General features: G+C 39.5%; 1 protein-coding gene across 2 annotated transcripts in view; it reads right to left on the bottom strand.

The window, feature by feature from the left end:
* Positions 1-1054: 1054 nt before the first annotated feature.
* Positions 1055-14473, bottom strand: part of pmepa1 (prostate transmembrane protein, androgen induced 1) — a 56602-nt gene continuing 43183 nt past the window's right edge. For both annotated transcript variants that reach the window (XM_023267596.3, XM_023267605.3), the window contains exons 3-5: positions 13165-13218; positions 11144-11502; positions 1055-8901 (exon numbers count right to left, since the gene is read on the bottom strand). In XM_023267596.3, coding sequence (XP_023123364.1) covers positions 8595-8901; positions 11144-11502; positions 13165-13218 — 720 coding nt within the window. In that variant the 3' untranslated portion in view covers positions 1055-8594. The remainder of the gene's footprint in view (positions 8902-11143; positions 11503-13164; positions 13219-14473) is intronic.

Below are 14473 nucleotides of genomic sequence, written 5' to 3' on the forward strand. Positions count from 1 at the left end.
AGAAGGTTTCCACCATCTTATTGAGTCCATGCCACCATTTCCTCAGGTTGTTCTGGGTGCAATTGGTTGTTTTCCCAGAATTATAAAAGTATACCCAACCGAGCGAGTGAAAATGTATGAGATTACATACTGCCTTTTCCAAAAAAAAGTGGTACACTAATATTTCAGTGGACTGCCATGAGCTCTGAGAATGACACACATTCACCGTACACCGAACATAACGTTGCTGAACCTGACCAACCCCAGATCATAACCCAAACCCCCACAGGCTGGTAGCCACTAGCCATGATGAGTGCATCACTTCATCTGCCTCTCTTCTTACCCTGATGCCCCCATCACTTGGGAACAGGGTAAATCTGGACTCATCAGACCACATGACCTTCTTTCAGTACTCCAGAGTCCAATCTTTATGCTACATAGCAAACTGAAGCCTGTTTTTCCTTATTATTCTCACTGATCAGTGGTTTTCTTAGAGCTACAGCTGTTTAGTTCCAATCCTTTGAGTTCCCTTTGCATTGTGCGTGTGGAAATTTTCTTACTTTTACTATTAAACATAGCCGCGGGTTCTACTGTTATTTCATACAATCATCTAATTTTTCCGACCACATTTGTTCTTTGAAGTTCTCCACTATCCTTCAGGTGTTAATGATGCGTTGGACGGTTCTTAACCCGATTTTAGTAGTTTCAGAAATCTTCTTAGTTGTTTTCTGTGCTTGATGCAGGCCAATAATTTGACTCTTCTGAGACAGATTAACATCCTTTCCACGACCACAGGATATGTCTTCCAACATGGTTGTTAAAGAAATGAGAAGCTCCTCACTGATGCAGTGAGGAGCTTCTCATTTCTAGGGTTAAATAAGTTGTTGCAGCTGAAACGTATTCATCACTGCAGTAATTATCCAGTGGAAGGCTCTTACCTATATGCTTAGTTAAATTCAGGTGGTGAACAAACCCCAAGCAAACATAAAGTACAGCCTGATGTATTGTAATGACATCTGGAAAGAGAACTGCAGTCAGTTCAAGTTTAAATAAATCACCAAAGGAGACACAAGAATATTTATAAAACTTTTATTCATATTTTAAATCGAAGGCTAACTGAAATGTGTCAGATTCATACCATGTTCTGTGACAACAACGATAAACCATTGTCTTCTGTTTGTAACAGAGAAGAATAAGAAAAAACGACAACAAAACAAACCAAGCAACACGTAGACCATCCAATATAAATTAAAATAAACTGTCTTAATACACAAATAAGCAGTTATTACCATTGAGAATAAGCAGGTCTCTATATATGTGTGTGAGCCATGCTGTGACAGACTGGAGTTAAACCTTGAAGTTTTTAGCACCACGTTCACCTTTTTTTTCTCATTGCACTTCAACGGAAGAGTTATGAGCCTGGTGCTAAATCTGAACGAAGGGAAACCCAACGTTTTTCTACAAGAACAGATCAGGGTTCCTACATTTTGTCTCACACCTGGTTCCCACTGCGGCTCTCACTCCAGAGCTGAGGATTGGACAATCGCAGCATTTTATCGTATTTTTCTGCCAAACATCTGGACCAGCTGCATGTAGGAATCCTGAGCAGAACAAACGGATCTATTGTACAAGTCCCACATTTGACATGCTTGCAGGATGAAACTCAAAGACAGGTGGAAGACTTCTACAATAGTCACCGCGGTGAACAAGCAACGGAGCGCCGTTGTGTCCCGTAACGTACAGAGGCTTATTAAATACGCACACATAACATACTGCAACCAAAAGAGAGTGTTTTCGTATATTTTTTCTTCACCATTGTCAGAGTAAAAGGCGCCATGCAGCGCTGATTCAAAGAGCAGAGCAAGCAGAAAAGAACACAACAACGCAGAATGAGCAAAAACACAAAAAGGGGAAAACGTTTCTTTTTAGTTTGCCTTTCTCCAGAGTGTTCCTTCAGTCATTCCATTGTTCTTAATAAAATATTCAGTTTTTCTTCTTTAATGCCAGTATGCATTACACTTCCCTACAGGTGATTGATTGAAACTGGAAAAAGGCAACGAAAAAGCGAAGCTTTCCCCAAAAAATGTGAAAAGTTCAAGTCAGGCGTGACTTGTTCAGGATGATTAATTCTTTGGAAATGCCTATAAAAATGCAGAAAACTGGGCTGTAGTGGGTTTTAAAGGAGCAGGTTCTTTCCAGGTAGCCAGAAACTTAAAGAGTAGCTAATGTTGTGTCCCAATAAATGTCATAAGAAAATCAGAATTCCTTCACCTTGCACACTGTTTGCTATCTAACAATTATCAACTATCATTACCATTCTGATGCATTTAAGGACATGCTACACTACGAATACAAGTTCACTAGAGTGGATTTTTGACTTTCCAACATCTCGGAAACACAACATGAGTAACCAGTGTGATGAATTACTGATATTTAGCATATGCTGTTGTAATTATGGAAGCTTATTTCATTTGGAAAAGTAAAATTGACAAAAAGCCAAATTATTCCAGAAAAAAATGTTAAGTTCATGTTAGGTTTAAGTAAGTCAGACTTAGTAAGTCAGACACATTTAAACCTGACTTTCTAAGTCAGACTCATTTAAACCTGACTTTCCAAAGCGAACTTATTCGAACCTAACATCAGCGTAAGGAAGTTTGACATAGAAAGTCTTCTCCCTTAAGGTTAATCTCTAAGACTAAATAGCAATTGCAGAGATTTTCATTGCATTTGTCAATTTCCCCACCAGATAAATTTGCTCATTTATAATTTCGTTGCAGGTGTCCATTTTTTCTGGGCATCTACAAGGAGTTACACTCTTTTTTCCTTTTCGTGCTGTGACTAGACTTCCATAAGTCATGGCTGTGTAGTTTTAACATATTTTGTGCTGTCCAAGTTGGTTACGTGTCAAAAGGCAACAGTAATGGAGTTTTAAGCATATTGGCTTCCTTCAGCTCTGGACACCAGAAGGCACACATGTAGACGCTGGGCCAGGCAAGGAGGCGCGATGATTAGTCAACAAACTGGGACGTCAGGACTTGATGTTTTAAAAGAAGCATACTTAAACTTGTAGGTGCATGAAAAAAATGTGCTAAAAGTGGGCTTTTTTTCCCCTAAAGAGAGGGACTGGATGAGGGTAAAGTTTCACAAATTTAGCTAGCTTAAAGATAAGCTGTTCTTAGGATATGTTTATGTAAAAAAATAATAAAGATGTACATACAAATCATTTTGCTCTTCAGACGGCTGCACACTAACAAGCGTACTCTAAATGGGAAAAGGGCACTTAAAAGCTGAAGTACATTTTCTTGTATTTACACGTCCTCCCCAGTGATCTTGCAGTTTTTTTTGTGTTAGGTAGTTTTACACTCTCAAAGTTGGATGAACAAATGAAAAAAAACAAAAAACAAAAAACAGTTTTTGTGTGATCGATGGATTGAAGTGAAATCACCTCATTTTTCTTCTCAGGTCAATAAACAACAACAACAACAATAACAACAATAACGATAAAAAAAACTTACATTAAGCACACTACGTTAAAATATGACTAATATTATCAAAAAGGCAAATAGTAGGTGTATTGCAACGATCTTTGCGGCATCACTAACAAAAACATCTATCTTCATCATCATCATCATAAATCTCATCACCATCATCCAATTATCATCATCATCATCATCTGAGACGGCGTGGCGTGGGATGATTGACAGCCCAAACTAGCCACTCACATTTCGCCTGTCTCAGCGCAGGCAGGCACACTTGTACGACATAGCAACAATAATAAACGACGAACGTTTCCGAGGAGACTGACGTAAAAGACGGCCGGCCAATGGCAGCGAGGACCGGGGTCTATAAGAAGGAGCTCTGTCATTGGGCAGCAGGCGTCTCTAGGTAACAGGAGGAGCTCAGACAGGAAGAGGAAGGAGGGACTCTGGAGGCAATCCAGGGGTGTGAGATCAGTGTTTGTGCGATCTTGTGTGGTCCACAATAAGCTGAAAAAATGAAGTGGGTGAATGAAAGTGTGTCTGTGTGTGTGTGTGTGTGTTTGTGTGTGTGTGGAAGGTCTGCTTCTGAGGTGAGTTTGTTTAGTCTGTTCTGTGTGTGTTTAGTTTTTGTCTAGACGGCTGGAGGTCTTTCCCAGGCCAGGTTGGTGTACATTAACCGCACACCCACACACACAGCTCTGGGAAAAAGTTGTCACCCGCTAGCCGAAATGCTAATGTGCTAACACTGCAAAGCTGCCTTCACGCTGGCTTAAAGCAAAGGAAAGCATGTGATCACCTCAAACAGGTGCAGATTATCGCCGGCATGGAGGCATTTTACACGTGATCCGCTTCATATGTGGGTTTTGTGCAGCTCAAATCTAGAAAAAATAAAAATGGAATGCACTGGTGAAAGCCATGTAAACACACCAGTGTGCATGTGTAGATAGTACATTGAATTAAAAAAAAAAAAACAAACACTAGTCAGCCTGTAAATGAGTTTTCACTCCTCCTTCTTCTGTCCTGTTTTGTATGGTCAGCCAGCGTCAGCTTTCCCTGAAGTGACAGATTGATACTACACTAATTTCTTCCATATGAATTCAGCTGTAGGTACATCATTTTAAATAATTATCAACTTGATTCTACTATAACGCCTTCATTAGAACCTGTCCAGTCTTATCATACCCGCTGCAAACCCTCCAACGCAGGAAACCGAACCGTTTTTAAATAGCCTCATCCAAACACAAGTAACATATTGATGTAGGGGAAAAGACAATAAAATACAGATCAATAAATTAGCTAAACTTGCATCATAGGACCAGGCTAATAACCTCATTACAAGGTGAAAGGTGATTCATACTTTGATTGAGCCAATCATTAGTCCTTTAGCTGCTTTGGGTCAAGAGATTCATTTCTTCATATCATGATTTTTTTCTTTCCATAAGTGCTAGTCATTAAATAACAGGAACAAAGGTGAAAGAGAGATAATAAATAAGACAGAGGGAAGGCGAATCGATAAGGAATGATTTGTGATTACGTGTCGATTATTATTTTTTTTGTCTTTCTTTGTGTCACGGGAGTTAAAAGCTGAACTTTCAGGTTTTACCATTACAGTTAAAAAGTCAAAAGCATAAGCAATCGTGAATGCTGAACGCTGTTTTAAATGGATTGGTAGAATCCTCAAAGACTCTTCTAAACATCTGGATGAAAAAATAACCCACCAGCTCTTTTATAGAAAAGATTTTTAAGTTATATATCATATTTGCTTGCTCCAGAGAAGACAAGTAAAAACGTATAACTAAGGAGAAATTAATGAAAACTAACCTTAACATGGACAAATATGGCAAACAATGAAGCTACAAAAGTTTGGGTTTGCAAACTAATACCTAATTATGGACGTAAATGGTTTTTTCTGGTTATTACATTGAAAAACCAGATGAAATCATTTTTTTATTGTGCAAAGTTCAGTTTGTTAAAAGAGTCTTAAGGGATTTAGAAAGTAGGTGATTTCAAGGAAAGTTCTGCAAAGTTCAGCTGTGGTTCATCCTTCTAAAGAATGGATGCTTTGCTCTGTAATTTAAAAGTAATGACAATTCAATGACACAAACTGGTCCTCTTTACGTCCAGCTTAGACACCAGCAAGAAGAAAAGACAAAGATTCACCACATCAGACAATAAAACGTCTTTTTTTTGGCCTTTTTGACTCTCTCCTCTCCTCGGCTTGCAAAATCAAGCTAACTCAGCTTCAGGAGTTCTGGCTGCAGTTTGGTTCGGACCCTGTGGAGGACGCTGTTGCATAAAAACTGGACACTAGAGGACGGTGACGTCATCTGGACCAGCTTGTGGTGTCGTCACATCAGTAAAAATTCACGAGCACCGAGTTAAAACAGCGTTGGTCGCAGTGAACGCTTTTCATATAAATATAAGCAGCAACTTTAAACAAAAAAAGTACAAATACGTCGTTATATTGAGATTTTCTACTTTGATGAGCTAAAACTGTATTATTTCTATGTTTCTACACTCTTAAAGAGATGACACAAGGCAAGTTGCTATTAACACTCGTGTCACATTTCAACACTTCAGTGTGTCTAGTTTCAACAACCCAACTTGTGCTGCATTCAACACAAAAAGAGTTTTGTTCCAAAAACATAGACAACAGAGGAGGAAGTTAAAAATATAAAACAGACCAAAGGGTCACATGATCTTTAAAAAAAAAAAAAAAAAAAAACAACCTGGGCTCGATATCAAACTTCTACATTGTTTTAGTGCCAAAAACTAAATTTAGGATCAAATGTCTGGCTGCATTTAGGATAATTTTTATGTATTATTTGATAAATCACTTCCTAATTCAAATAATTTTTCTTTTTCCAGTTTTTATTTAGTCAAAGTTCTGCTTGTAAAGGCAAAATGAGAACCGTAAGTATTGAAAATTATGGTACTGGCATGAAAACCATTAAATATTCTTCTGATAATCTAGTGATTTCAGATTCAGAAGATGTGAGTAAAAAAAAAAAAGTCCAACGCTTTGGTGCAAAACTCTTTGCATCTTTTAAAAGTGCAGCTCTAAAGGTTGAAGAATTTAACCTAAAGGGTTCTACTGTAGTTTTTAGGTGCTTTAGGTAAACTGAGGCCGACGCTGGCTGACAGAAGATTGTTGTCTCCTTCTTGGTGCAGTAAAGTGCTCAGAGATGCCTGTGAGAGAAGGAAACTTACCAGAGTTTGTGTTAAAAAAAGGCAAGAGAAGAGAAGGAACTTTAAAGGAAACTGGAGGTGTTCGACTGGAGATGTAATTTCGTGCATGTGCGGCCACAGCAGTGCACAGCCGGCGTATCGAACATTTAGGGCCCGTTGGGCGACTGGCTTTCTTCCTGAGTTAATGCACTTCAAGGGGGACGTTAGGTGTCACTAATTCTGCCTCGTTCTCTCTCTTCCCAACCGGCGAACAAAAACTCTTGACATTCAAATAAAATAACACACAGCAGGATTAAAAATTAAAAGCTAACTCTACCACATCTTACTCTACTGCTAGTTCTACTGTTACATTACACACTGTCTTGATTAGTTCAGACGTCTGTTTAAAAGTCTGATTAACAAACTCGTATGTGCTTGACTTGTTCGGTCGAGGTAGTGACAGCCAGCTTTGGGATTGGCTAACGATTCGGCCAATGGGGTGAGACTGAGAGAGCGACGAGCAGAGTTTCTGATTGGGCCCGCAGGTTGGATGCTGACTTGTGGTGGGCTCGCAGGACTCAGACATTTTGCATAAACTGGAGATTTTTTTTCTTCTTTTGATCAATGGTACAGTAACGGTTGGTCTGAGTCCGCTGCACCAACGTCAGAATCTCGCCATAAATTGTTCACGATAGCAGCTGCTGTGCACTGTTCTGGTCCGAATCCCTGGTAAGATTCCACATTTTCACCTCTCTCTTTCGTTTTTACGCCTCCATAGACAGAGCTCCTTCACAAGTCTCACTGAAACGTTCCGTCTGCGCATACTAAAAAATAGTGCAATTCTTTTCAGCAATTATATAAATAACTCTAAATTCGTGCTTTTCGCTCTCAGTTTGCATACATGTCTGTATATATACTCCGTATACAACATATATACACATCAACATGTACGCGGCAAAATGTTCAACGTGAAAGTTGGCACCCCAACAGATTACTGATGTCTGTTTCTTTTTCGATAACTACACAACAAATAAAAAAAATCAAAGAAAAACATCTCATATGAATCCATAAAGTTTAGAAAAATACCCCTACTTTCTCTAGTTTTTCTCTCATCATCGATCAAGTAGCGAATTATTTCTTTCTCTGTGGTGAACAGTCTTGAACTTTGTGCAAACCTTCTTTAGAAAAATTAAGAAACTAAAAAAAGGGGGTCCAGCGACATCTCCTGCATCGGTTGGTTGATGTAAGGCAGAACTTTTAGCTTGAGGACGATCAGCACTGTGCTACAACTGGTGTTCTAATTCAAGATTCAACTAAAATTTAAACTCTTTCTGGAAAATGTCCTAAGGTGCTAACATGTCCCCGTGATACAGCTAAAGCCTGGCGCAGGAGTCGAGGACGTGGACTAAAAGGACTCGAAGCAGCGAGTGGGTGGGTGGAGGGATTATCACTAGAAAACAAAAAATAAATCCTAAAACATGGAAGACCCAAGAAGATTGCAACATGTTCGCCTGGACAGGAATTTTCTGGCAAGTGTGAAAAAGACAAAAAAATGAAGAAAAATGCTCTATAGAAACAAATGGAACACGTAAATATATATAATGAATGAAGACTATGTGGATCAGTCTGATGGAGGAGGGATGAGGACGGAAAGGTTTTCCCCTTTTCCGCCTTCTGCCAACTCTTCTCTGACATCATCATGGGTTCATCTGAAGTGCTCCTCGGACAGAAAGCTGTGGAACGTGAAGTACCAGATGTTCTCCTGTGACTGTGCTCTGCAGGAGTGATGGGGTTTCCAGGTGCTCGTCTTGCCGCCTCTCGAAGTGTGAAGCAGGGGAAACTGTGAAACAACCGACCAGCTCTTTTTTTTTTTACCATTCATGTGATTTTTCCTCGTTGTCCGCTGATCAGACGTAATCCTGTTTGTTGTTTTTTTTCTCGCCGGCTAGGAAACAGGAAGCAGTACTGTCACACCTGCTGGGGCTTCTGGGATTTCTCCTTTGTATTCCTTGTGTTCCTGTTGTCCACGCTTCCTTGCTGCTGAGGCGGAGGTCGGAGCAGACCCTGTATGAGCGAGGACGGCGGCGCTTGCGGCACAGTTCGGTGGCTGTGGGTGGAGTTCAGGGACGAAGGGTGGTAGTAGTGCCCGATGACCTCGCTGTAGGTCGGGGGAGCTCCTTCAACTCGAGAGCCCTGCTTCTGGTGCCGGGACAAGGCCTCCTGGGCTTCTAGCACACTGATGCCCGAGTGGACGCTCGGAGGAGGCGCCTGCAGACTGGGAGCAAATAAAACGAGGATAAATTAGAATGAAGGGAGCCGAAAAACAAGGACAGTACCAAGTGGAGGTGCAGCATAATGAGGAACAGGCAGACTGTAGGGATTATGAAAGAAGCCTGCATTTACTATCTGTCTCCAGCAGGGTTTAAGTTTCGCCCCTGCTCTTCAAGAAGTACTGCCTTCTGGCCTTGGAACTACTGAGGAGGAGATTAAAGGTGCTGATTTCCTTGAGGCTGATACAACTTTTGTTTGGCTGCACACACGACAACCTGAGTCAATATTAGTGCAAGAAGCAGACATTTCTTGGCAAGTTTTTAACAACAGTAGCAAGATTATGCAGATGACTTCACACTGAGTGTATAAAGATCGACATAAAGAAGTGTGCAAACGAGATAATAAGAGCCAAGTGATAGACTAGACGGATTTGACATTCATGTTATCTTTAAAAAAATCCCCATATTACACTATTTATCAAAGCCAGATGCTAAAAAGAAACGATCATGCTTGAAACAAACATATATAACACGGGTTTCTGTCAGGAAAATGAACGAAATCTAAGCTTAAATTCGTAATACTTTGTCAGAATGGTTTTATTCTATATGTCCGATTGAAAACTCGGTCAAAAATCACCTATTTGGTCAAACCAAAATCTATAAAAAAAAAAAATCAAAAAATCTATCTATAACCTATACAGCCACCATTTTTTCTAGCGTTGGTGGCACCTGTATACACTTGCAAACCTGTTGATTCCAGGTGTTTTATTTCTTGTCAAATAATTTTTTTTTTAATTTTAAAAAAATCTATAGAAATTCAACTTTTATTTTTCTCTTTTTTATGATTTCTATCATTAAAACTGTGTGATCCTGCACAGAAGACATTTTTAAGTTCTGTCTACTTCTAGTCATGCTGGTGCTGTTTCCAGGACTTAATATTGCAGTGAAAAATGAGCGAGTGAAAGCAAAACCCCACCCAGATACTGCTTGTAGTTCAGAGATGCTAATGCAGATGGGTCCAAAAGCAGAAATAAATAACCATTAGGCTTCTCGTCTACTTTAGGGGGGGATTATTCGAAGTTTTCAGTTACTTTTTCCACTTCTGCATTTTAGCATTGAGAACATCCACTCAAAAATCTGAGTCACAGTCAGTACAAAGAGCAACACAGTGACTCAAACAGGGACTTTTATTTCCCTGAACTATTTTGTTGGAACAGGAACGTCCTTCCTAATTGAAACTGCAGGAAAATTTAAAGGTGTGATTTAAAGGTTAGTGCAGGGTTAACTTAGCAGCTGGTTGGACTGGAAACACTGCCATTCAAAAGTTTGGGGTCACTTATAAATGTCCTTTTTTTTTAAAAAAAGAAAAGCAGTTTTCTTCACTGAAGATAACATTAAATTGATTCAGGGAGAGTCTTCTTCCTGAAGGGGCTGTGGACAGCAGCAAGACAGCTGTTTTTACAGCTACAGACTCTGAAATAGTCTGTTCAGTACAGAACTAAAACCAAGGATTATGCAGTATGGTGAAATGGCCCATCTTTGTGGTATTTAGAACTGGAAAATTGAAATAAATGTTGTGGTATCATGTAAGACTTTAATTATTTGCTGATAAAGGGGCACGATGTGGGACCTGTGAAAGAATCAAAATGCTTGATTGTATTTTGTGGCTAGGACACACACGTTTCAATGATTCCATCATTGAAAATAAGAGTTCTGGAAGTCTTTGGAAACTCAAGACTGCTATGATATAAATGGTCTTTACAAATGTATGGAAACTTTTGTTGACAACTCTATACACTATCGTTCAAAAGTTTGGGGTCACTTATTTTTGAAAGAAAAAGCAATTTTTGTTCAATGAAGATAATATTAAATGAATCAGAAATACAGTCTTGACACTGTTAATGTGGTAAATGAATATTCTAGCTGGAAACAGCTGATTTTTAATGAAATATCTCCATAGGGATACAGAGGAACATTTCCAGCAACCATCACTCCTGTGTTCTAATGCTACATTGCGTTAGCTAATGGTGTTGAAAGGCTAATTGATGATTAGAAAACCCTTTTGCAATTATGTTAGCACATGAATTAAAGTGTGAGTTTTCATGGAAAACATGAAATTGTCTGGGTGACCCCAAACTTTTCAATGGTAGTGTACAATTATCTTTTCTGCTGCTCATGATGTGGAATCAGTCAATACAAGAACAAGGCAGTGACCCTAAACACAATAAATAACTTCCTTGCTGTTACCTGGCCTGCAGACAGGAGTTGGATGGATCGAGGGGGTGGGAGTCGAACACGGTTCTGTTCGGCGGCGCTCGGACCGACTCGCGGTTCAGCTCCATCTGCTGCTCGGGGTCCCGAAGCTGCAGGGTGCAGGGGCCCTGGTACGGTGGCGGCTCCTCGCCGTCTGACAGGGAGATCGTCGGGGGGAGGTCGATGAGGCTCTGGGGCAGGTAGGGATACGTCGGCTGGAACCGACTCGGGGCATATGTGTGCTGGAAGCGCTGGGAATGGAGCGGAGGCTGGGACTGGCCGTGATGCGGTTCCCGCTGTAGGTAGGACGTGGGGACCCCTCGATCTGGGGGACGGGGGTTATACACCTGGTGCTGAGTGAGGAGGGACAAGAAGTTATGATGTGGAAACTAAGTCCCAAATCACACGCCGGAGTCTAAGATTTGACCGTGTTCACATGTCCAAAAACCTTCTTTAAAGATCTTCAAAAAATCACCAGGAGAAGTCAGCATTCAGAGGCAGCAGGATTTATTGTTGAAAATAAAATCCAGGACCATTTCTTAGCAGTGATTTACACCCCAAGAAAATACTGAAAATACTGAGCTGTGTATCGTCTTTTATGCTGTGAGAGTTGGTCATTTTTTCCACGCCTATAGGACGTATTTTTGATAGTCAGTTATTACTATTTCCTAGTTACTATTTACTTTTAGTTATTATTATTTTGTGACAGTTTTTATGCATATTAAACCATTATGCACTGTTCTGTTTCTTATACATTTTTAACAGTTATGTGTCAATCCAGAACTGGAGGACATTTTACGTCCCACCCATCAAATTTCACATAATCCGTGTACAAAGTACTAAAACATGCAGTTGTTGTGTAAATTTACTTCTCCTGAGATCAAATCTAAAAAAATAGGAGAAAAGAATGTTGGAAAATATTTTCTAAAAATAAGTCTGACGTTCCCCTAAATTGCCATTTTTCTCTTGTCCCACCCCGATGATGACCAAATTGAATCTCAAATAAAGCAGTTCAAATGAAATTTAAATCTCCTGTTTTTGGTATTATTTTTTCCATTGATGTTTCTTGTAATTGTGAGAACATTTTTTTAATCAACATAATATTTTAAATAATTATTATGCATGGAACATGTGTCCTACAACAACCCTGTTGATGACGCTTCTGTCATTTCTGTGTTGTTATTTTTGTGCCTCGTTTTTGTCATTTGTTTCATTTCTGTTGTTTTGTGTCTTGTTTTTGTCTTGCATCTTGTGTCTGTCATTTTGTGTCTTGTTTTGTTGTTTAGATCATCAGTTTTCCTAAAGAATGGGTAGAGCAAAGCCATGTCCTTGCTTCTATTTTTCTGATTTTCATAACATTGTCAGCCTTGATTGATTGTCTCACTCTACCTCATATTATCAGGATAAGACAAATTCTTTTGCATTTTTTCTTTACTTTTTTCCATCAGTAAGTTTGTCCTCTTGGTCAGCAGTAACAGCTAGCTAAATATCTAGCTTCTACTGCGGAAAAAAGCTAACATTAGCATGGATTAGTAACCCTGTTACTGTGATTAGAGTAGGGTTAGCAAACAACAAATAAAACATGGAATAAAAATTGTACCATTGATGTGTAATCTGAGCCAAGCAAGCCTTTGATGATTTATTACCTATTATTGATGAATATGTAGCAGAAAACTGTAAAAGGTTAATTTTTCAAAAATTTTGAAGCCCAAATGTCCTCCAATTCTGGAATGACCCTGACATTACCTTAAGTTTACACCATTATGTTTTGAGTACTCCATATTTCATTTTTTTACAAAATATGTTATTCAGGTTTTAACTCTATTGTTCAGTTCAAAAGCTTTTGCCACAATTATATCATCTTTTACTTTTAGCATATCGTGTCCAATAATATTACACTACATTTACTGCTGCATCACAATTCACAACATTGACCTGAGCTAACTATTCACGTAAAGATGAATTTATACTAGAGTTTTACTAAAAAAACGCTGATTGGATGTAGCAGGACTCACCTCATTTAGAACACTGCTTGTCCCTGTTGACTCAGAGGACCACAGACCTCCCTCCTGTAAGAGACAGACAGAAATATTACAATAATTGAAACCAAAATTTACCGAATCACACGTGTAATACTATACTCTAAGAACTGTTGTCTGTTTTTGTGCTTCTAGAGCTGACGCAGACTGACAGAAATTGATGTTGTTTGCTCTGTTTTATCATAAACTGTCTGACAAATCACACAATCGCTAATTTCTAAGGATTTAGCTAATTTTTGTTGTCAAAGAAGGATTTTTCACTTTTTTCCATGCCGACAGTAAGCTCTAGTATATTTTTGGCTGTTTTAAATGCAATTCTTAGTTAGTTTTTTGTGTGAAAGAACTACAGAAAACTACATTGTATTTTTTATTTTTTTATTTTTTTTACATTTCTGTCCCCTAGAGGGCTCAGCTGGTGCACGGCAAAGATTCACCTGTCCTGTGCTTTTTCAAATGTCCCCATAGCTTTAATCATTGTCTTCATGCCCCCTGACCGTATGCTCTTCATTCAAATCATATCTATTTTGGTAAAGCTGAAAGAATATTGTTTCGCTTAACTCCAATCAGCCTGAATGAAGCTATAACTTGACGAGACAAAACCCTGAACTTGATTTCACGCCGTTGTGAAATTTTTACTGAAGAAATGACAAAGCAACCTCAATTATAGAGTCCGACGGGAAATTCTGAGCAGGTTTTGCTCTCTGGAAACAGATCTCCGGCCTGCGTGTCTGACTTGTATGTGTGTCAGTGTGTCTGTCTGCTAATCCAAATGAACTGGGACGCTATGACTCCCCTGAGCTTATCAGGAGCTCTGTGTGTGTTCATGCTTCATCCTTTACTCATATCTTACTTGTAGGCTGCAGCTGCGCACACACACACACACACACACACACACACACACACACACACACACACACACACGATGATTCAGTAGCAGGTGACTCAGGAAGTGCAGTCATATGTTTGAAGAAGCCTCAGGTGTAAGTCGGTGCATGTGTTTCTTGAAATAGATGTGGCGGCCCTTAATGAAGAAGTGAGTCAGCGTGTTAGCATTGGCCCGCAGCAGCGTTTAATCACCGTTATCACATGCTGTCACTCAGCACAGCTCAAACGCTGCTTTTCTTCTGAATCTGTCTTTTATTAAGGGCCGTCCTCGCGGTGACTAATCTACTGAAGCTGCTGCCCGACTCTCCAGTGTCTAAGCCTGCTCATAAAGATGAGTAACTGGAATTGCAGTGACTATGATCTTTATCGTTTCCACTTAAAAAAAACATTCTGTAAATTT

This window comes from Amphiprion ocellaris, chromosome 5 (genome assembly GCF_022539595.1).
Source record: "Amphiprion ocellaris isolate individual 3 ecotype Okinawa chromosome 5, ASM2253959v1, whole genome shotgun sequence".
NCBI lineage: Eukaryota > Metazoa > Chordata > Actinopteri > Pomacentridae > Amphiprion > Amphiprion ocellaris.